Source organism: Plodia interpunctella, chromosome 1 (genome assembly GCF_027563975.2).
Source record: "Plodia interpunctella isolate USDA-ARS_2022_Savannah chromosome 1, ilPloInte3.2, whole genome shotgun sequence".
Classification (NCBI taxonomy): Eukaryota; Metazoa; Arthropoda; class Insecta; order Lepidoptera; family Pyralidae; genus Plodia; species Plodia interpunctella.
This window is the reverse complement of record NC_071294.1, coordinates 11633646-11655381: the sequence shown is the minus strand read 5'-3', so window position 1 is coordinate 11655381 and position 21736 is coordinate 11633646. Positions and strand designations below refer to the sequence as shown.

The 21736-nt window shown below is 40.4% G+C and overlaps 1 protein-coding gene across 9 annotated transcripts in view; it reads right to left on the bottom strand.

Annotated features, from left to right (window-relative positions):
* Positions 1–21736, bottom strand: part of tweek — a 56401-nt gene that overhangs the window by 25371 nt on the left and 9294 nt on the right. For 4 of the 9 annotated variants that reach the window (XM_053750289.1, XM_053750308.1, XM_053750316.1 and 1 more), the window contains exons 5-27: positions 21385–21527; positions 20573–20881; positions 19890–20071; positions 19182–19362; positions 18630–18791; positions 18170–18295; positions 17702–17801; positions 16874–16930; positions 15444–15533; positions 14584–14729; positions 13232–13463; positions 12168–12347; positions 11244–11455; positions 6767–6896; positions 6133–6381; positions 5259–5370; positions 4361–4432; positions 3520–3654; positions 2957–3124; positions 2253–2443; positions 1757–1974; positions 1140–1286; positions 164–394 (exon numbers count right to left, since the gene is read on the bottom strand). In XM_053750289.1, the coding sequence (XP_053606264.1) occupies positions 164–394; positions 1140–1286; positions 1757–1974; positions 2253–2443; positions 2957–3124; positions 3520–3654; positions 4361–4432; positions 5259–5370; positions 6133–6381; positions 6767–6896; positions 11244–11455; positions 12168–12347; positions 13232–13463; positions 14584–14729; positions 15444–15533; positions 16874–16930; positions 17702–17801; positions 18170–18295; positions 18630–18791; positions 19182–19362; positions 19890–20071; positions 20573–20881; positions 21385–21527 (3773 nt within the window). The remainder of the gene's footprint in view (positions 1–163; positions 395–1139; positions 1287–1756; positions 1975–2252; positions 2444–2956; positions 3125–3519; positions 3655–4360; positions 4433–5258; positions 5371–6132; positions 6382–6766; positions 6897–11243; positions 11456–12167; positions 12348–13231; positions 13464–14583; positions 14730–15443; positions 15534–16873; positions 16931–17701; positions 17802–18169; positions 18296–18629; positions 18792–19181; positions 19363–19889; positions 20072–20572; positions 20882–21384; positions 21528–21736) is intronic. The other 5 variants (XM_053750335.2, XM_064437060.1, XM_053750299.1 and 2 more) reach the window with 4 other exon arrangements.

Genomic DNA, 21736 nt, shown 5'->3' with positions numbered 1-21736 from the left:
TTAGCGCTCACTAAAGAAAGACGTAGAGCAGCACAGCGCAATATGCAGTACACAAACATAACAACAGTAGGCGCAGCGGACGGGCGGCTTTCCTAACCGGTTTTCGTACCATGTTTCGTTAGAAAATTGGTGCTACGGACCCGACTTGAGAGCTAAGACTAACCTTCATGAAAACTTTCTGGACAAACACTAGATGGTTGAGCAGATCAGTAGACAGAGTATGTTCAAATAGTCCAATGTCGGCCGTAGCGGCCAGATAGCTGCCCGCCCGCAGCACGACGCCGTCGCTGGCCGCGGCGGCCGGCGGCTCCGCCTGCTGCAGCACGCGGCCCGCCGCGCGCACGCCCGGCAGCGCCAGCGACGCCGCCGCCGGGATCTTGGCTTCTGACACCTGCTGGGGAACATATATACTCGTATGTCACAAACTGAACTTGAGGCTCTGCTATCGTTACCAGGTTAACACAAATCGATTAAAGTAAGTTCGAGACTTGTGTTATGGGATACCTATTAACTCAACGATACTATATTCTATAACAAATACATACAAGACCCGGGCCAATTAGAAAAAGATCATATTCCAACATGACCCGACCGGGGATCGAACTCGGGACAAGCACTTTACCACTGCACCACCGAGGTCATCGAAGCTAATGGAAACTTGGAAACAGTAGGATGTATCATATAAACACCGTGCACATACGAAACATGTTGATAGGGTACCTCGGGTGGATCCTCTATACGTTAATAATTTCGAGTAAACATTAACATTGCTAAATTTTTTATTAAGATCGTAATTATTAAATCGGCTGTGAGTTAGTTGTGTGCATGTGTGTAGTGCAAAAGGAACATTAAACTCAACTATTGTTTTAGAATTTATTAATTTAATTATATTTGCATACCTATATTCGGTAAAACGTGTAGGTCTAATTCATTTTGACTATTTGTACTCATGTTTTTGGCAAATAAATGTTTTCTTTCTTTAGAATTTCGCAACCAGCTGTATTAAGTAATTGATACCAATTAGTCTATATAATACAGTGTTAGAGTGTTAAAAAATTCTTCTAATCATTTATTTAAAAAAACTCATAACAAAATCTGACTATAATTACTGTTAACACTAAAGTAAGTTTCCACAATACCTGCAACTTGGTGACGAAGCTGAGCGAGTGCTGCGGCAGATGCACGGTGAAGTGCGCCTTGCTGCCGGTGACCCCTGAACTCTGCACGTGTTCCATCTTGTACTGCGCTTGTAGCGAGGGCAGGAGCGCCGCCGTTATGCTGAGGCTCTGAAACAAAACGCGGGATTACTTTACAAAATTCAAAATGTCTTTATTTCGGATAACTTTTATATCGGATTTAAATTATATCATTTATATTATTGTTTTTAGTGTGTGGCAACACAAATAAACGTTTTCTATGTCTATTGTCTAACAGAATCTGTTCAATCAGTTATTGGGAGGTCTAGCGGAGTACGGGACCCTCATGGGGGAAGAGGTTTCTCATCCTTGCGACTTCTTCTTCTTAGCGTGTCGATTCGGGTAAATTTGTAGTTGCAAAGTGAAATCATATATTTTTTCATGTGGTTTTTATTATGACAGTGAGCATCAATGGCGTCACAAATAATGGAGTCAAAAAGCGTTGAAATTATACTTTAATGAAAACAAAAAAAATGCTCGAACTGGCCATTAGCAATATGTCTGATGAAAATTAAATGTAAATTTGAATTTTGCGTTTGATTCGTCCGACAATCACTTACTTGTAAAGCTATAGAGAACTGCAAATGTAAAGGATCCAGTAAGGCGGCAGGGCGGGCCCGGTGCGGCGCGGGGTGTGCGGGGTGTGCGGGGTGTGCGGGGTGAGTGGGGTGAGTGGGGTGAGCGGGGGGCGGGGGCGCGGGCTGCGGCGGCGGGGGAGGGTCCTCGTCAGAGTCCGAGGGGGGCGCCGGCCGCTGCCGGGCCGCTGACCGGGTCACACCTACGAATATAGATATTTCGGTTAGTTTTATCTATACTATTATTTTTATATGAAATTACTCGATAGTATCACTTCTTTAAATATCGCTGATAAATAAAAGGAATCGATAACAATGCGACGGTGGCGCTAGTGTGCAAATCGGTCCAGTCTTCTTCACCTGCACTTTGGAAGTCGGCAGTAAATTTGACTAAATTTACTCAAGTTAAGTTACTTAAGATTTTCAGATTGACCTGACTAGGTCAATTTGAAAAAGATGAGTGGCGTGCAATGCGACTGACCCAGCTCCTGCAGCGTGGAGGAGAGCTGCCGCGAGGAGCGCGTCATGACGCCGTGCAGCGCCACCGGATGCTGCGGCAGCTCCACGCGCACGCCGCCCACGCTGCCCAGCGCCGCCGCGTCCCCGCCTCCGCCCCCGCCCTCCCACGAGTACAGCGCCTGGGACTTGCCCACGCTGATGCGGACCACCGTTCTGATACACAAAAATATATATGTTTTAATAAGATTTATTTTTAAAACGTCACGCCTTCCTATATGTCACTCGTTACAAATTGACAAATTGTCATAGATTTTCCCGCTCTTTACTCTGTGACATTAAAAGATCGTGCATGTTGTGCTCTGTAGTTTTCATAAATAATTATCCTCATAATAAGCAACCTTCCGTTGTTTTAAGTTTAATATGTTTCGAAAAAAGATCACTTGAGACTTGCCCACACTTATGTGGACCACAGTTTTGTAATACGTCCACGCAATAAACCATTAAAAACTAAGGGGTGCCTCATTAGGAACTAATCCTGGTCCATTGAGAAATCATTGACTCACCAATGGTTAGAAAATGACGTCTATAGCGTGATCTCCGCTTCCAGCTTCAGCACCAATAAAGTGAGAAAATGACACATTGATGGTTAGAAAATGACATTTAAAATGACGTCACCTCGGCTTCCAGTTACAACACCATAAACAAAGTGAAAAATCATCGACATACTGATGATTGGGCGCGATGCCCTCCAGCAGCACGATGGTGGTGCGGCTGAGGTTGCCGGACAGCGACCACTGCCGCGCGCGCGTGGCGGACAACGACGTCTGCAGCGACGTGATCTCCGCTTCCAGCTTCAGCCCCGATAATGACGCTAGGAGGCGAGTACGGTGGATCCTGAAATATAAATAAATATAAGACTCATTTTCCACTAACTATTCTGTCAAAACTCTCTTTTGTGGCCAATACAATTTGGATCAACTAGGCGGGGACGACGAGAGCCAACGCGAATGAATGGTATTAGCAACACTCTTAGTCCATACAAAAACAAACAACAAACAAACGCAGAGATGCGGTGTCCCTCTGCATTCTTGAATTTGAATTTGCTCAACTACAGTCCGCTTTTCCCCTCCGGAACGACCGGTCGACTTTCCCGTTTGTGGAGCGGTTATCCATTTACCCACTATACTATAAAAAATTCTAACCGGCTAAAGTCGATCCCACTTCGATAACTGGTAACAAGGGATGTCCCCTTATATTGGTTGACAAACTTTCCTGAACCTGGAACTGACCTGGCAACGCCAACGACCACGATGCCCATGGGTGCGGCGCTCGACGATGAGTTGCTGGTGTTCTGCTCGCGGGAACTGGGCCTGGCCGTGCGGCTGTGGCGGTACTGTTCTGGGATGTCTGTCGTCACTGAGAATCTGAAGTAGACATGCTAATGTTATACATGTGACAAACATTTGTTAGTTTGTCCTTCTTTCGCGTCAAAACGGATCATTGGATTGAGGTGATTTTCGATGTGGAGTCGACTTGAGTGACATAGTCAATTTTATGCCGCCGGCAAAATTCTTCCTAAATTCGTAAATAGGTCAGTCGGCTGTGATAGAACGCCATAACTGTAGATTGGCGAGACATGTAACGCGGAAATACACCAAGCGATGGACTAGACGAGAGCTAGAATAGAGATCTTTGTTGTTGAGGTTTGACAACCTCGGTGGCGCAGTGGTAAGATTCTTGCCACTGAACCGAGAGGTCCCGGGTTCGATCCCCGGTCGGGTCATGATGGAAAATGATCTTTTTCTGATTGGCCCGGGTCTTGGATGTTTATTTATATATGTATTTATTATAAAATATAGTATCGTTGAGTTAGTATCCCATAACACAAGTCTCGAACTTACTTTGGGACTAGCTCAATCTGTGTGATTTGTCCCAATATATTTATTTATTATCTAGAGCGACAATGAGAGGAAGAGGTCGTCCAGCAGAGAGACTGGTGAATGATATCAGGAAGCATGTCGGTCATATCTGGATGAGGAAAGCTAGAGACGGGCCTATGTCCGAAGACGGACGAAGAAAGGGCTACAACGATGATGACATGATTTAAGAAGGGTTATGTCATATACTCACCTATGAGTGATGGTTTCAGCGTCAGGCATGTTCGCGTATAACTCCAGCAGTTGGTACACGGTGCGCCAACACCTAAAAATACATTAATTTATTTGATTCTATACTATATACTATACTTGCGATATAATGACAATGAATACATAATAACACGCATATGAATGTTTCCATCATTCAAAAATTAAAATGCACTTTCAATTCTGAAATTTCTTTATGGATATGATGTCATTGAATCCACTGGATTCGTCCCAGAACCTTGGTCCTCTTCTGACCTTAATCTATTAGGTGCTACAGCAAATTCGCGAATCAAATTATTTTAACGGAAAAGAACTTTCGATACAAATATGTTGTCCAAATCAATCACATATATTCAGATAATTTTGGTTATAGCCAGATGCAATAGTACCGAGAAATGAAAGTCACAGATTCTACGTTGAAACACGAGATATTGTATAACGAGGGTGTACGTTGAGGGTCTCTTTTGTGATACATAGTGCTTTATAAGACACCTATGCCTATGACAATAATAAAAATCTATATATATAAAAAAGAAAGACACTGAATGACTGACTGACATATCAACGCACAGCCTAAACCGCTGGGTCTAGAAACAAATTCAGCACGTAGGTTCCATATGCGTTCTAGGGGTGAAAGGATTTTTCAAAATTCACCTTCTAAGGGGGTAAAAAAGGGGCTCAAAGTTTGTATGGGGAAAACAGATGAGTTAAAGTCTAAATTTCACTGAAGGGAAAATAACGTCGCGGGCTAAAGCTAGAAATAGAATGAATCTTTTTCTTCTTTGCGTGTCGATGGCAAATCAACGCTCTATTGGGTGCTACCTAAATATATTCTTGCCAGAACCAAGCCAATAGAATAGAATGAATAGTAGTATATTATTAACCTGGGCGCCAGCTTGCCGTCACTGGGCAGCGGGCCGGCGCCGGCGGCCGCGGCCGCGCTGCTGTCCGACGCGAACATGGGCGTGTGCGCGCCTTCGTTCAGCGAACTGTAGCCTGGACGGGGGACGTTTACATCGTTAACATTGCATCGTAATTTGTCTGCTTTTCCACTCGAAAATAAATATTTTCGAGTCGAATAATCATCATCGTGGGGTGCCATTTTCGAATTGAAGTTTGGAGGTCAGCATACGGAAACCCTCGCGGCTTTGGGCCGCTATTTTCAGTTGGTTGTGTCATCAAACCACTTTCGTCGAGGGCGGCCTGGAGGTCTTTTGCCAGGGATTACGAGTCGAATAGCAGACAAAGTATTTATTTATTATTGGGGACTAAATTACTTATTAGCCGACTTGGTATTACATGGATCTCACAACTTTTAAAAAAAGAAAAACTGAGTTGCGGGACTTGATGTTTTTACAGCATGTTTTTGATGGCCTACAGTATTACATGGCTTCTTTTATGACAGTAAAGCCTAATTATCATTATGAAATCAGTCTAACAAAAATAGTTCAGTGGAGTTAGTGTATAATAGTCGATAAAGTGACATAATATAGAAACATGTGCTAATATTAAAGTATTTCTAAGAACTGATGATAAATAAACAAACAGATATAAGTTCATTTTGTGTGTTACAATGCATATTGGATTTTTAGGGTTTACTCTAAAAATCCAATATGTTCTCGTTGTTTTAAATTCTGTTACACCTTAATACTGTAACTTTACTACAAGGCTTTGTTTTGTGTAATGTAATGGCTGTAACCTGATTTGCACGCCTTATGAAAGAAATAAACAAATGAAATAAACCAACATAGCACTGACCAAGCTTTCCCTTGACACTCTTGCCAGTGGATCTCAGCTTCTGCGCGAACGACTGCGGGCGCGGGCGGGCGACGTGCGCGGGCGCGGGCGGCGGCGCGCGCACGTCGTGCCCGCGCGCGTCGTGCCCGCGCGCGTCGTGCCCGAGCGCGTCGTGCCCGAGCGCGGCCTCCCACTTGGCGTCCACGCTCGCCAACTCAGATTCCTTGTCGAGGGACGTCACGCTCACTAGGTTCTCGCGGAAATCTGACACTAATAGAAAATTGAAAATAAAATTGAATTACAACTACATTAAAGCTCAGATAAAAAGAAAACATACCAAAAGGAATTTCATTAATTTTCAATTTAATAATTCTACTAATATTATTAATGTGAAAGTTTGTGATGACAATGTGTATGTGTGTCTGTTTGTTACTCTTTCACGCAAAATCTTCCATAGGGATTGTTATGATTAATTTAGTACACGGGTGGAATGTAACCTGAAATAACACATAGAGTACTTTTTATCCCGAAATTCCCACGGAAGCGAAGCCCCGGGGCGCAGCTAGTATACAATACAAATAAAACAATATATTCTCGTCTCATACATTCACTTTCGAGTCACTGAGCCACAGGAGCAGGTAAATAATGGACTTACCTGATGATGAAGTATGTTTATTCCTCCTCTGTGATATCTTGGTTTGGGTTCGAAGCTCGACCTGTGTATCCTTCACGTTCTGGTACATGTTGCTGATTTGATGCAGCAGTCGCAAGAGTGGCATGTTTACCTGTGAGCAAAAAACATATAACGCACTGTAATTAATCCAAACAACTTTCATTTTCGCGTGTTCCCAGTTTCATTCACGGCTGTGGCGCCTGAGACTCGAGGTCCCAGTAAAAATTAACCCTTTGAATTGGCTCAGATTTCATGACCAGCCTGACATCAACTCTTTTTGGGAATGCCGTTCTTCCCTATCATCTGGAAAAGCTGATACAACAAGAGTTTAATTACTCTGGTTGTTCCGATCCAATAGATCTTACAATAAAGACAAGAAGTAGAAAAGACTTGTCTGATTTTACCTACTTTCTCTGGAGCGTACCAAGATTGGCAAACCTTTTATGATATGTTCTTATCCTTTATACATAACAACAAGAATATTACACCCGTACAAAAATTACACTATTTAAAAGGAAATTCATCTGGAGAGGCAAGAGATTTAGAACAACCGATGCAAATTATGAGGAGGCTTGGAAACAATTGGTACGACGATACAACAATAAGAGATACAACTGTAATGCGGTTATGAAGAATTTGTTCGCGCCTAGGAAAATTAATTCCAAATCCTCCTTAGCAATCAAGCAGTTGGTGGATAATACCTCATCTTGTTTGAAATCATTGCAAAATATGGACATCAACATCACATCATGGGACACAATAATAATATTTTTAGTGATTTCTAAACTGGATTCGGAGTCTGTGAAACTATGGGAACAGCATCTAAATATTATTGGTGATGAGTTGCCTAGTTGGGAACAATTAAGAGAATTTTTGGAGTCTAGATTCAGGGCACTCGAGATGATCGATACCACGTGCACACGCCCTTCACCAACTAAACCTGCGGCCAAGGCAAAGACTTTCCATACTGCTATTGCAAGCAAACAGAAAAGTAAGGAGATTGAATGTGCAAAATGCAATGAAAATCATTACATTTATCACTGCAAACAATTCGAAATGATGTCGCCAAGAGCACGACAGGATTTTGTACAGAATGTTCGCCTGTGTTTCAATTGCTTATCACCTACGCACACAGTGATAAAATGTCTAATTGTAGAAAATGTGGAAGGAAACACCACACGATGTTACATTTTGAGAAGGAGGAACGAGGAACCCATCTGGATGCGGCAATAGTACCAGCGAGCGGCGCTACAGCGACAGCGTCACCCAGTGGCCAAGAGGGAGCGAATTCATCACGAGGTGACCCACAAATTACAGTAGCGTTTTCCAGAGGAGGTCTTCAGCCAGACAGGGTGCTTCTGGCAACGGCTAGAGTTAAGGTATTGTGACCTAATGGTTGTAAATATGTTATAAGAGCTTTACTTGATCAAGGGTCTCAGGCATCCTTCTTGACAGAGGCTACGGCTCAATTACTTGGTCTTAAACGTAAATCTGTAAGTGGTTGGGTGTCAGAGTTAGGAGATAGTCGTACAAATATTAAACATTCGGTTTCACGTGAATGTAAGGTACCTGTCACGAAAAGGCAAGTACTTTCTGATGTAGCAAAGTTATACGACCCATTAGGTTGGATCGCACCGGTGGTGGTTGTTGCAAAAATATTTATTCAGCGTTTGTGGCAATCAGGTCTGCAGTGGGATGATAGTTTGACAGAAGAACTACTTAAACAGTGGGTTGCTTACAGAAGTAGTTTAAATGATTTAAAACATTGTGCATTACCGAGATGGTTGAATGTAACACGAGGAACCAAAACGGAATTGCACGTCTTCTCAGACGCATCGAGATCAGCTTTTGCTGCCGTTGTATATGCGCGAGTCGTTGACGAGGCAAACGAAACAATATATGTACACCTTGTGACAGCGAAGACGAAAGTAGCTCCTGTTCAAAAGGAGATCTCGATCCCGAGACTGGAGTTGGCGGCAGCAGTCTTAGCAGCTAAACTTATTATAGAGGTTTCACAGGTAATGAGTATACCTAAGGAAGACTTGCATGGGTGGACGGACTCCACCATCGTTTTGGCTTGGCTCAAAGTAAAAAAAAAAGGCGTTTTGTAAGTAACCGGGTGTCCACTATTTTGAATATAATGGACGTTGGGCAGTGGAGCCACGTGCCTACAGAGTCGAACCCTGCAGACTGCGCTTCGAGAGGGTTGTCACCCAAGGAGTTGATAGATCACCCACTCTGGTTAAGGGGACCAAAATGGTTGACAAGTAATCAAATAGAGTTTGGCACGATAGTCGAAGATACACATGAAGAAGAGAGAGTAAGATCTTTTATTGCTTTATCTAATTCTGATAAAAACGAATTTATTTGGTCAAGATTTTCGTCGTTAATGAGATTGTTGAAAGTAGTGTCTTATTGTCGAAGAGTAATGAATTTTAAAATATCAAAAAATGTGAGAGATAAAATTTCGAAATTTATAACTGTTGAGGAAATGAATATGACACTATTAGTATGCATTAAACTGGTACAGGAATTAGAATTTGAGAAAGAGATAAAGCAGTTGAAGACTTCAGGTTATGTGCCTAAAAGGAGTAAGCTCCGCACTCTTTGCCCTTTTTTGGACCAAAAAGGAGGACGTTTATTTCTGGACGTATAACTCAGTCGGAAGCATGTTATGATATACGACATCCAATAATTATGCCTGGTAAAAATCATTTTACTATGCTTTTAATTTTGGATGCTCATCATAACACTAAACATGGTGGGCCACAACTCATGCCTAATTATCTTAGAACTAAGTATTGGATTTTACGAGGAAAGGAGCGAGTTAAGAAAGTATTTAGAGAATGTGTCATTTGTGTGAGGTACTCGAACAGAAAGAGTACTCCCTTGATGGGTTTGTTACCGAAGGCGAGAGTAAAACCGAGTAAACCATTCAAATCGCCTGGAGTAGACTATTGCGGTCCAATAAATACAGGGCTAAGTCACGAGTGCCTGAAGAGATAGCTGCTCAGCTTACGTTGTTTCGGACGATGTGGCATTATATCCCTCCCCATGCCCCGAATTTCGGAAGTTTATGGGAAGCCTCTGTGCGCAGCACAAAGACCCATCTGCGTAAAGTAGTCGGGAATTGTACGCTTACATATGAGGAGATGGTTACTGTCCTGGCGCAAGTGGAAGCATGTCTAAATTCGCGTCCAATATCTTTATTAAGTGACGACCCAAACGATCCTCTACCCTTGACACCAGGTCACTTTTTGGTAGGTGAACCATTATTAAATATAGCGGATGACGACTACACAAAACATAATATTACTGGTTTAGACAGATGGCGCTTAACGCAAAAAATTGTATCTGATTTTTGGAATAGATATTCCAAAAATCAGATACAATTTTTTGCGATATTCCTTGTACCATCTGGTACAAGGAAATCTGTACCATCTGGTACAAGGAATATCTGGTTAATCTTAATGAAAGACATAAATGGAATAAAAATTGTATTGACATTGTATTGTTAAAGGAAGACAACATTCCTCCTGCTAAATGGATTTTAGGTAAAATTATAGATAAACATCCAGGACCTGATCTGATTACACGAGTTGTTTCTGTTAAATGTAAATCAGGTGTACTTAAACGTCCAGTGAGTAAACTTTGTGTCATAACTAAATAAATTATATTTTGTAATTTTGCTTGTTATCATATTTTGAAGTTTTTGTTATTACGGTTGAATTGTTTTATAATTATTGGGTCATGTATGTGAATCATTGTTGCTCTTAAGTTAGATATAGTGATGGTGGGCGGCAATTACTTGTTTATCGACCACATTATGTTTCTTTTAAATTCATTGGGTTTGTTCAGATTTTTTTGTTTTGTTAAGTTTCTATAGGTTTATGTTTGATATGAGTTGTATTGAGATGTAGCCATCTGTAGGCTACTGAGTGAGTTAGTTGCTTGATACATATTGTTAATTAAAGAACTAGGATTCTTGGTGGGCGGAATGTCCAAGTTAGAATCGTCAATCTATTGAGATGTACCTAGCTATACTTATGTTATACAGTCCGCTTGAGAGTCGATGGTATTTTAGTTGCAAATAAACAGTCATTGAGATCGTATGTAATTATTATTTAAAATAATCCCCACAACGAAGAGTCAACCTTATCGACATCAACAACACTTAAGCATCTATTTATCTCATTATTATTTCCAAAAATAAGTTATAAAGACAGTTGTGACATGTATAACAAATCCATTTAAAATCATTAAATTGTTCTTGGTAATCATCAACACATATTACTCAAAACATCATCTAACTTAATTGAAAACTTCGCTGGAAAGAACGTAAAATATCTGGACTATGGACAGGAGCCCAAAACATTGAGCTGTTCAGACAAGCTCTGAGTTACAGAGAAATGAACTGAAGAAAAGAAATGAATTGATCTCAAGTGTGTAGAAGGCTCACCTGTTGAGATATATACCGCACGCTGACGTTGAAGTTCAGCATAGTGCTGATGTGCCTTTTCAGCTGGCCCCTGGATATGTACAGGACATTCTGCCTCTGGATCAGGTCGTCCACAGTCATGTCGGCCACCTTCTTCAGGTCTACGTCGATGGAGATCTTCTCACAGAGGAACGCGGGCGTTTCTGAGCCGATATCCGCGTGCGATTGGTTGCCTGCACGATAACATTCAGGTTAATCCTAACTAATATTATAAATGTGAAATAAATATATAAATAAATATATTAGGACAAATCACACAGATTGAGCTAGCCCCAAAGTAAGTTCGAAACTTGTGTTATGGGATACTAACTCGACGATACTATATATTTTATAACAAATACATATATAGATAAACATCCAAGACCCGGGAAAAAGATAACTTTCCATCGTGACCCGACCGGAGATCAAACCCGGAACCTCTCAAGTACGTCAAGTAGAGTAAGTTTGTTAACTTTTCACGCTTTCTTTACACAAGTAATCTTCTTGAAATTTTGCATACATGTAGACTGAACTATGGAGAAGGACATAGGGTACTTCATCCCGAAAAAATAATTTCCCGTGGGAAATATAAGCGGGCGAAGCCGCGGGCAACAAGCTAGTATTATATATATGAATAAGACAGAATTTACATAAATAAACGGACAACACTTATCGCTTATCACACTAAGCACTCCGCTTATATCGTGGACGGACATAAACACAGAAATAAGCATAACGCACCCAGAACTAACAACAGTATTTGTGGTCACACAATTTGCCCCCGCTTGGAAGCGAACGTTGTTGGTACAGCCGTCCGTAGGCTGCGGTAACCACTTCCCATCAGGTGAATCGCTTGTCCTGTTTACCTGCTTATATATATATTAAAAAACACGTATTACTGGTTACCTTTCTTGTTGGTATGTCTCCGTTCCCTGGCCAGTTCGCTGACCACGATGTCAATACGGAAGACGTCCACCCAGGCCAGCAGCGACAACTTGGAGCCCAGCGAGTCCAGCGCTGGAGCCGCGCTCTGCACGCCGGAGGCGCCGGTGCCTCCGTCTAAGGACCCGCTCTTTTTGGACTCGCCTGGAAATTTTACATAACTGTAGGATGTTTTTTGTTAATTAATTTCTGAACGCTAAGAAAGGCTAACTCGGAAGTTGATGGTTTCCGAACGAGCAGTACGACGAGTAACTATCTCGCTCTGGGGTGGGGATCAAGAAAAAATAAGACTGTAAGACGTTGTTTTGTCGCGTAAGATTTTTTGTTATTAAATAATAAAAGAGTGCAAAGTTAACCCAAAATATTATTTTATTTAGACCCTCCCACATAAATATATACATTAGTCAAGAAAACGTAATATCGTCACAAAAAATCTTAAGGTTTTGAAATAATAACACTAGGATATACAAGCGAGCGAGCCCGCGGGGAAACGCTGGTTTATTATGATTATACTCGAGCGAAAACCGCTAGTCCAGTATATAGGTATCGATAATATACTAATAAAAAATAAAAAAATTAACTTAATATTTTAGACTTAAAGAGAAAACTTTATTAAAGAGAAAAGATTTGTTATTTTTGTTTGTAATGAATAAATTCAAAAACTACTGGACAGAAATTTTGATGAAATTTGGCACAGAGACAGACAAAACTTTCAGGAATACACATAGGCTGCGTTTTTATTATGGTTTAACCCGAGCGAAGAGCGGTAGTCCAGTATATAAGGAGGATAGCGGTTCGCTCCCTCTTTGCTCGGGTAAAACCATAATCTTTTTGTATATATTTGTTAAAATTGTTGTACAAATCCTTTAAGTAAATAAAGAATTTATTATTTATTTATTATAATAAAAAGTACCCTATGTCACTCCTGAAGGTTTCCAAATTTCATCAAAATCGGCCCAATAGTTTTTGAGTTTATTAATTACAAACAAAAATACACATCAGTATCAGTATGGACAAAAGTGACGCACCGCCGACGACCTGGTGCGGGGAGACGCCGAGCGCGGCCAGCAGCGGCTGGAACACGAGATGCGCGTCCAGCAGCATCAGCGACCCCTGCAGCGGGTACAGGCTGCACGCCGGCAGCGCCGCCGCCGCCGCGCACGGGTTCATCTTCGACGCCGGGATCATCGGCTTCTTGCTCTTCGGCTCCTGGACCAGGTAACATCGCTTTAGAGTGGTTCTCGATCGTCCGTCGATTTTCTTGAGCAAGGAATCGTTTCCAAAATAAATCATTCATAAAACTTACATTACCACAATAGTAATCAGAAAGTAAAATGGATGCTTGTCTTTGATAAAATTTAAAAAAAAATTGTAATGACAACGCGGCCGCAGCGGTCGAAACCCTCAAAGAACCACTCTTTAGCGATAAGTCCGCCTTTATGCCTTATTACGTTTTATTGTGCGATATATGACATTTCTTGGATGCAATAAAGAGTATTGTATTGTATGTATTGACGACCTCGGTGGCGAAATGGTAAAGTGCTTCCCTCTGAACCGAGAGGTCCCGGGTTCGATCCCCAGTCGGGTCATGATGGAAAATGATCTTGACCGGGTCTTGGATGTATATCTATATATGTATTTGTTATAAAATATAGTATCGTTGAGTTAGTATCCCGTAACACAAGTCTCGAACTTACTTTGGGGCTAGCTCAATCTGTGTGATTTGTCCTAATATATTTATTTATTTATGTAGAACATAATCTAAAATAGTACGTACGATAATTTTATCCTAGAATTCCCACGGGAGCAAAGCCCGGGTTTTCATAATATTGCCTAATCATTATCCTCTTCGCATAATAATGTTCAACATAATATACTTTGACATAACAATGTTGGCATAACAATACTTTCGCTTATGATTGATTTAGCATTATTGTAAAGTTATGCGAATATTATAAAACAAAATCCTCTGCCGCGTCTATTAGCGATAAACTCAGAAACGACTGCATGGATTTTTATGCTGTTTTCACCATCAGATAGTGTGATTCCTAAGGAAGGTTTAGGTGTGCAATTTATTACATTTTTACCCAAACGAAGCCGGTACGGGCGGCTAGTTATAATATAAATCTCCATTATCGTTTCCTCCCACCCCAAGATTGACTGGAAGAGATCGCTTTGGCGATAAGTCCGCCTTTGTGCCTTTATTTTATTTTTGTATTATTCTTTCTTTTTTTTGTTAATTTCGCTTATGGTGCAATAAAGAGTATTGTATTGTATAAACAAAAATATAACATGTTAAATTATGTCTTCAAATTATATGCAAATATAATAATTAACAAATAAAATTAAGGGCACAGCTAGTACGGTATACATTACTTACCACCTTGATGGGTTCTTGCTTGGCCATCCATTGATACAGATCCTCTCTGGCGCGGTCGCTACGAATGTTATCATCGCTCCCGTGGGCAGAGTACAGCGACGGGTTCGAACCCACAGTCGGGACTTCTTCCTTCAGGGTGCCGTAATCTGGACATTTATGTGGGGATTTTGTTAACGATATTATTGGATTATGATGACAGTTGCAAGAAAGATCGAAGGAAATAATTAATCACAATATATTTTCGTTATTTTTCTTTATTTCAGTAGCTTACAAAGGCTCAAATATCACGCAAATGCTAAACTAGCTTGAAATAAAACCAATGTCAGTGACAAACACACATTGATTTTAGCAATAGGCGTATCTCATGTCCAGCGGCGCCTTTATTCTCATACGTCTCAATATACAAACCCAAAAAGAATCCAAGTATTTTTTGAAAATAAATAATACCCTGATGAAATTTTGAGTAGTGAAGCAACTACTTCTTCGTCGCAAAATTTCTACGAGAGCCTCGAGGCACAGCTAATTTGGAATAAATGTAAAAAAAAATATTTAGACGGTGGCGCCACTAAACACAAGCTTAATCTTTTCCCCACTACTAACACACTACACTACTACACTACTGGCTTTCCTCGTAGATGGATAATAAGCATGGGCCATGAACGACCACGCGAGCTCAATGTTTATTGGCAGGTTTTAACGACTGCAAATATAACTGGGACCAACGGATCAAAGTGCGGAGAAACTCAAGATAATCCATTTTTGATCACCCATCCAATAACCGACCACAACCAAAATGGCTTAACAGTTCAGTTAACAATCAAGCTCCTCACGAAGACATAAGTTAGATCTACACTACTTACTGATAGCATCGTCTTGGAACGCGGGTTTTCTCGTGGAGAACGGCAGCGCGGGGAACACAAGACTAGCTCTGCCGCCCTGCGCGCCGCGCACTGCACAAGGGGGGTTAGTCACGGGGATGTAGATTAGTACTACGTGTGAGAGCGGGAGAGGGTAAACAAACGTACAAACATCCATGTTATATGTGTACATTCTATGTGATTTTTATGTGCAGTTGGGAAAAAGGCAAGACAGAAGTGTGGTTTAAATGAGTTTCTTTAAGCATTTCTTATCAGCAGTGGTCGTTTCGAAATGCTAGTAGTTTGTAGCTTTAATAAATATTATTGATATAGAATGCTTTGACTTTAAACCAGTCGGTTGTGGAACCACTAACTTCAGTCCGGTACTGTCCTGTAAAATTCTTCTGTCCCGTCATTTAAAATTCTATTTGGAAAAATAAAGAATGCTAGCAGAAATACACAATTACAAAAATAAAATTTAGTTCATCCATGTTAACACTGTCACGCTCTCATTATCCAATACAGGGCTAAATTATTCACTAACATCGCGAGGGAAAGGTCCAACATAGCATATCACATGAACAATGATAAATATGAGAAATTGAAGTCAATTTTGCTCGTAGAATAAGCCTATAGGGAAAAGAATGACGAAGTTTTTTTTTAAATTGCGAAAAATAATTACATTAATAAAAAATTGGCTTAATGAAATTGTCAATGATCGGAAGCAGAGGGGTATCACATATATGCTAATCTAAAATAAACCAAGCGTATTTAAAAAAAGTATTGAATGTAGTGTGAATAGGAATTGTAGAGAAAACATGAGATTCATGCTTCCAAAAATCTAATAGAATCAAACATATGTACATAATGAAAAACACACCGACACGCCTTTCTATTCGTTTCAAATTCATGTAAGGCTGGCTTCACACTGGTAAGCGTCTGTATGATGAAATTACGGTTCGTTTCTTCCAAAGACATTTACTAACGTTGCTCATAGAAGTAAAACTTATGTTACAAAAATTTACAAGTGTAAGGCCAGACTTGTATAATATTTCTAAGTTTTGATTGAAACGAACTTCAGTTACGTTGGGGATTGTGATGTAGTTTGGGCTATCGCTATTTGGCAGTTCAACTCTTATCACATAAAAATGTTGGATCCAATTTTAGTTTATATTTGAAATCTCTGACGAAAATTGTCTATAAAATTTATTCAATTCAAATTGTTTTTATAAAATTTTCGTCAATGGTGCGGCAAATAATAAACTTTACAAGTTTACAATATTAAATCACGCCTGGCGTATCGCTTCCGAGTCCTTAGCCGATCCGTACAAAACGCCAGGCGCGTTTTTATACTGTAAACTCGTAGTCCTAAAGTTAGCGAATAATAGTCACAATCCCCACGTAATAAGAGCGCGGTAACCTGAAGTACCAACCGGAGGGCGGCGTGGAGGGGAAGGAGTGCGGCCGCGCGGGGCCACACGTCGGCAGCGCTTCAAGCGAAACATTGGGTTATCACGGCGAATATTGTCTATACACGTACACTATACTAGTCTACTTAGACTAGTATACTTATCCATATGGATAAGTATCCATATGGATAAGGATACTTATCCATAAAGTTATTAATGCAAATGTCTGGGCCGATTTTGATGAAATGTAGAATAGACATAGTTAATGAGAAATAATTACATGTTATGTATTGATAAACTCCTCTGCCGCGTCTATCTCTTTGTCTGTCCGAGATAAACTCGAAAACTACACGGATTTTCATGCGGTTTTCACAAATAGTGTATTTCCGAAGGAAGGTTTAGGTGTGTAGAATATTCTATTACGTTTTTTCGTTTAATTTGACGTGAAAAAGTGCCTGTGTCTATTTTCTGGATAAATGCTTTAACTCTAGGCCAAACTGGCTACCTAGGGTAGCTATATACTATATCTTTGACAAGCCGATAGCTAGGGCGGTTTATTGGTCTAAATTAATACAATTTCACGGCTTTTTCCAGAAGAATCTGTGACACGTACTAATCGGCTAATTAACATGCATTACATGTGGAATCTCAGAGTGTTGCAAAAATAATTAATAGATATTTTTTTAACTACACTATTCTAAGATATTTTTAAATAGGTAACTAATATTTGCTTTGCCAACGAAGCACTTCTCAACATTTCAAATTTCTTCCTAAAACTATTGATAAAATTTCAGAGACATAACATACCTATATCGATTAATAATTTTACTATGTATGAGAATATAAACTCACCAGGAATATTTAGTTTTTCGCCCTCCATATTGAGCAATAGACAATTCTCGTCCAATGCCTCGTTGTCCAGCTGATACTCTTGCCAACCCTCCACAGAATCCTACAAAGAATGAAACCAAATAATACGAAAAATAAATAAGCGTATTTCCGCCCTAAACAGGACCACTCCATATCCTCTCGTGGATGTCGTACGAGGCGACTAATCTTAGTCGACCAGCCGTTTGTCTGACGTCAACTTTCTAGATAGAAAGTTGATGTTGGTTGTAAAATCACAGCCGAATCTTCAAATTTTAAGGCTTATTTTTTACGCTGACACCGGGCTTTGTGGCGTCACTGCCCCGGAGGAAACAAGTAACACGTAAAAATGAGAGAGAGAGAGTCTAAAACACGATCGGGCAAAGATAAGATTCCATCTTATTACCAACCAAAATTGAACCTTATTAACAAAGCTTGAGAGTTCAAACTTACCTCGAGGAGGTCGGGCAGTGCGAAGGTAACGTTTAGCGGCTTCATGACTTTGCTCTTGTAGTTGTGTTCCAGTAACAGTGGCGTATACAGAATATTCTTCCACTGTCTACTCAATACGATCACTCCCTGTGAATAGGAAATTAATCAAAATCTACAATCAGTAACTTTTTTGATATTTCAACATTTTGAAGAATTCAATCCCAATCCCATCCCAACTTATAAATGCGAAAGTAAGTTTGTTACTCTTCACGCAGTATCTATTGGACCGATTGTTATGAAATTTGGTACACGGGTAGAAAATAACGCAAAATAACACATAGGGTACTTTTTATACAGAAATTACCACGGGAGCGAAGGCCCGGGGCGCAGCTGGTCAGAAATAAATGAAGGATTAAAAGTATTAGTCACTTGGATATTTTATAATTCCCAATCCGGCATGTAGGTTCGATGAGATTCGTACCTGTCTGAGAGTGCCCAAAGACGGTAAATGTCTTTCAGCTAAATCCGCTTGTACAGCAGCGGTGTCGGCTTGTAACGCGTGTCTCAGTAACACTGCACATAGCTGGAGAGATGGCTCTTCTCTGAGTTGCTTTGCCATCGGCGTGTGGCGGCCGTAGCGACTCTAGAATTTTAAATATAAGTTACATTGACATTAACACGTCTTCAAATGTAAATACGCCTAGCGTGTTATATGTCAACGACGAAACTTTTATTATAACCCTATAAGATATGCTCACTATGGGAAAACATGTTATAGTCGGTGCTGAAACGGAACTAAACGATTTATATACGGAAAATTATCAGTATCATAAGACAGCCACAGAAGAAAAACCAGTCTAGCGTATTGTAAGCACTAAATTTAAAATTATAGAATGACGCTCGTATTTCTGTATGTATACATCAAAGACGAACCTGGAAATAATATACTTTCCTAGAAATTTAGTTAGACGATCTCTTGAGAAGGGTTTTGTTTTGTTGTAATGTTTGTGTAACGAAACAAACACAAGCTGACCTTGGTGAGAGTGTGGTGCGGCGCGAGGTCGAGCGCCGCCGCCATGAGGCTGGCGGCGGTGGCGGTGACGCGGCGCGCGTGCGCGCGGTACAGCGCCACCACTCGGATGCCCAGTCTGTTGCAGGGGTTCATCCACGCGTTTATTGCCGGGGACGCCGTGCTCAGGAGGTTCCAGTCCAATCTGGAACGAAATCACTCATTTATACACACCAATATTACTAGTTGTTCACCGCGAACTTAGACCTTGCGCACACAATACATTTTTGGCGAGTTTTTACAAAATTCTGAATATTTCAAAAACGACTTAACTGATTTTGATGCCCCACGAACTTGAAAATTCTATTGACAGATCCTACATTCCTTTTAAATTTCATCAAAATCGGACCAACGGTACGTAAGTTATCGCGTTGCAAACATACGTATATACAAACATACAAAAAAAATATTTTTGCCCTAAGTCGAGTTGCAGGCTTCGCTCGCTCGCTAGTATTCATAAAGGCGAGTCCGCTGAGCCATGTTTTGAACCGAACATTGTTCAAGAACATAAATAACATAATTTTATCGTTGTCATTTATGTTTTTTGAACAAATGTTCTGTTCAAAACATGGCGCAGCGGACCCGACTTAACACTAAGCGCGATTAAAAAGAATTAAAAATTAGAGATATTTATTTATTTATATTTAATGTATTGAAATTGAATTATTTTACCTAGTGTAGTCTATTTTCTTGGTGATCGGCGTGCGGGGCGGCGCTGCGAAGTTGAACCAGACCATCTTGAGGTCTATGGCGCAGGAGGAGGTGTTCCCGTTGTCTCTGACCGGCACCATAGTTGTCGTGCTCTCATTGGTTGAAGGCTCTTCGGGGCCGGGCGTCGATGCTTCTGGCGGTACCTAGGGTTAGAAAAAAAAATGTTAATAGTATATTTCAACATATTATCTACACTATATAACATAATCCATACAAAGTTCTAATAATACTCTGTCCGGCTTTTTTGCAATAAAAAATGTCCTATGTTAGTCCTGAAAGTCTAACCGGGTGAATTTCACGACTGTTTGAACGCGGCGTGTAGCGTTTCATTAGTGTCGCGTATTTTTTTTAAATAAAGAATCATTTTTTTAAATTAAACATTTATAAAATTAACATTGTACCTGTACTTTACTTATTTATGAAATAGGATAATTAAATTGATTACTGTGTACGGTACAATTTAATAAACACTAATGACAGCCCACGGCGGAGTTCAAAACGCTCGTGAAATTCACCCAAACTAGCCAAATTTCATCAAAAACGATCCAGTAGTTTTTTAGTTTACATCGTTACAAAAAAAAAAAACAAATCTTTTCCGTTTGTAATATTAGTATGGAAGTATGGGGGCTTGTAAGAAAACTCACCGGCGGTGGCTGAGCATTGCTCAAATTGGGCGTACTCGGCTTAGAATTAGACTCTCTCTTCCTGAACAAGTCTTCGATCCCCGAGGACCTCCCTTTGGACTTCTCCACTTTTTCCTTATCAGTCTTCACCTCTTCGGACTTAATAGACTCTCTGCAGCTTTCTGTGTCCCTTGGTTTTTTCTCCTCATTTGATTTGTGAGACTGGGAGTGTTTGGACACCTTTATGGTTACTCCTTCGAGGCCACATTCGAACATTATGTACCCTATTGCGTTCTCTTTCTGACCTTCTGAGCCGCCGTTTTGACAGGACTGAAATATAAGTTACTTGGTCAGTTATTAAGATAAATAAAAAGGAATTGGTTTTATTGTCATTCAAACGCATCGAATTATCTTGCGTAATAACGCATACAATTAACAGATTTACCAAGTGTATTATTTCGCAGTAAGTTTTCTATTAATAATTTGTTGTTTTTCTTAATTTTTCAGATTCAAATTTATTTATTTGCATATATGGTGTTCATGATAAAACCCGGCCTCTTGGCTCCGTCGTCCTTTGTTCGTTGTTTTAAAGTCCGTTAACGGTTCAATGTCAAAACGCATGTAAAACAACGGAGCGGCAACGCGCTGCATCAGACGACGGAGAAAATTTTCTAAAATAATCGTGACTTCTATAGTTATAAAAACCCCAGGAAACGCTCAGACGAAAGAGAGAGAGTAAATATCTCTAATAAGAGTTCTCTTGCATCTCCTGTGTAAAGACATACAACATTTACAATTACATTAAAATTAACAATGTAAATAAACAATCCAACCATAGAGTCTCCCTTGGCAAAGGCGTCGATTCTGATGAACTTGAAGGCAACTTTGGAGTGTTGGCACGGGATGCCGGTTATCGTGGCGTCCTTCAGTTGTGACGACTCGTTGCGGATGCGTCTCAGTTGACCGTGGATTTTACCTTTAGGAAAAATAAATATATGGGAATAATCATCATCCAGCGTGTAATTAAAGAGCGAGGCTCTTGTCGGTGGAGTTCCTTCCACTGTTCTCTCTCCAATGCCAACTTCTTCACTTCTTGATACGACACGACACCTACTTTTTCTTTAATTTGTCTGGTAACTATCTCATGGTCCTGGGCCTTTCCTTATATAATATATCTCAAGAAGG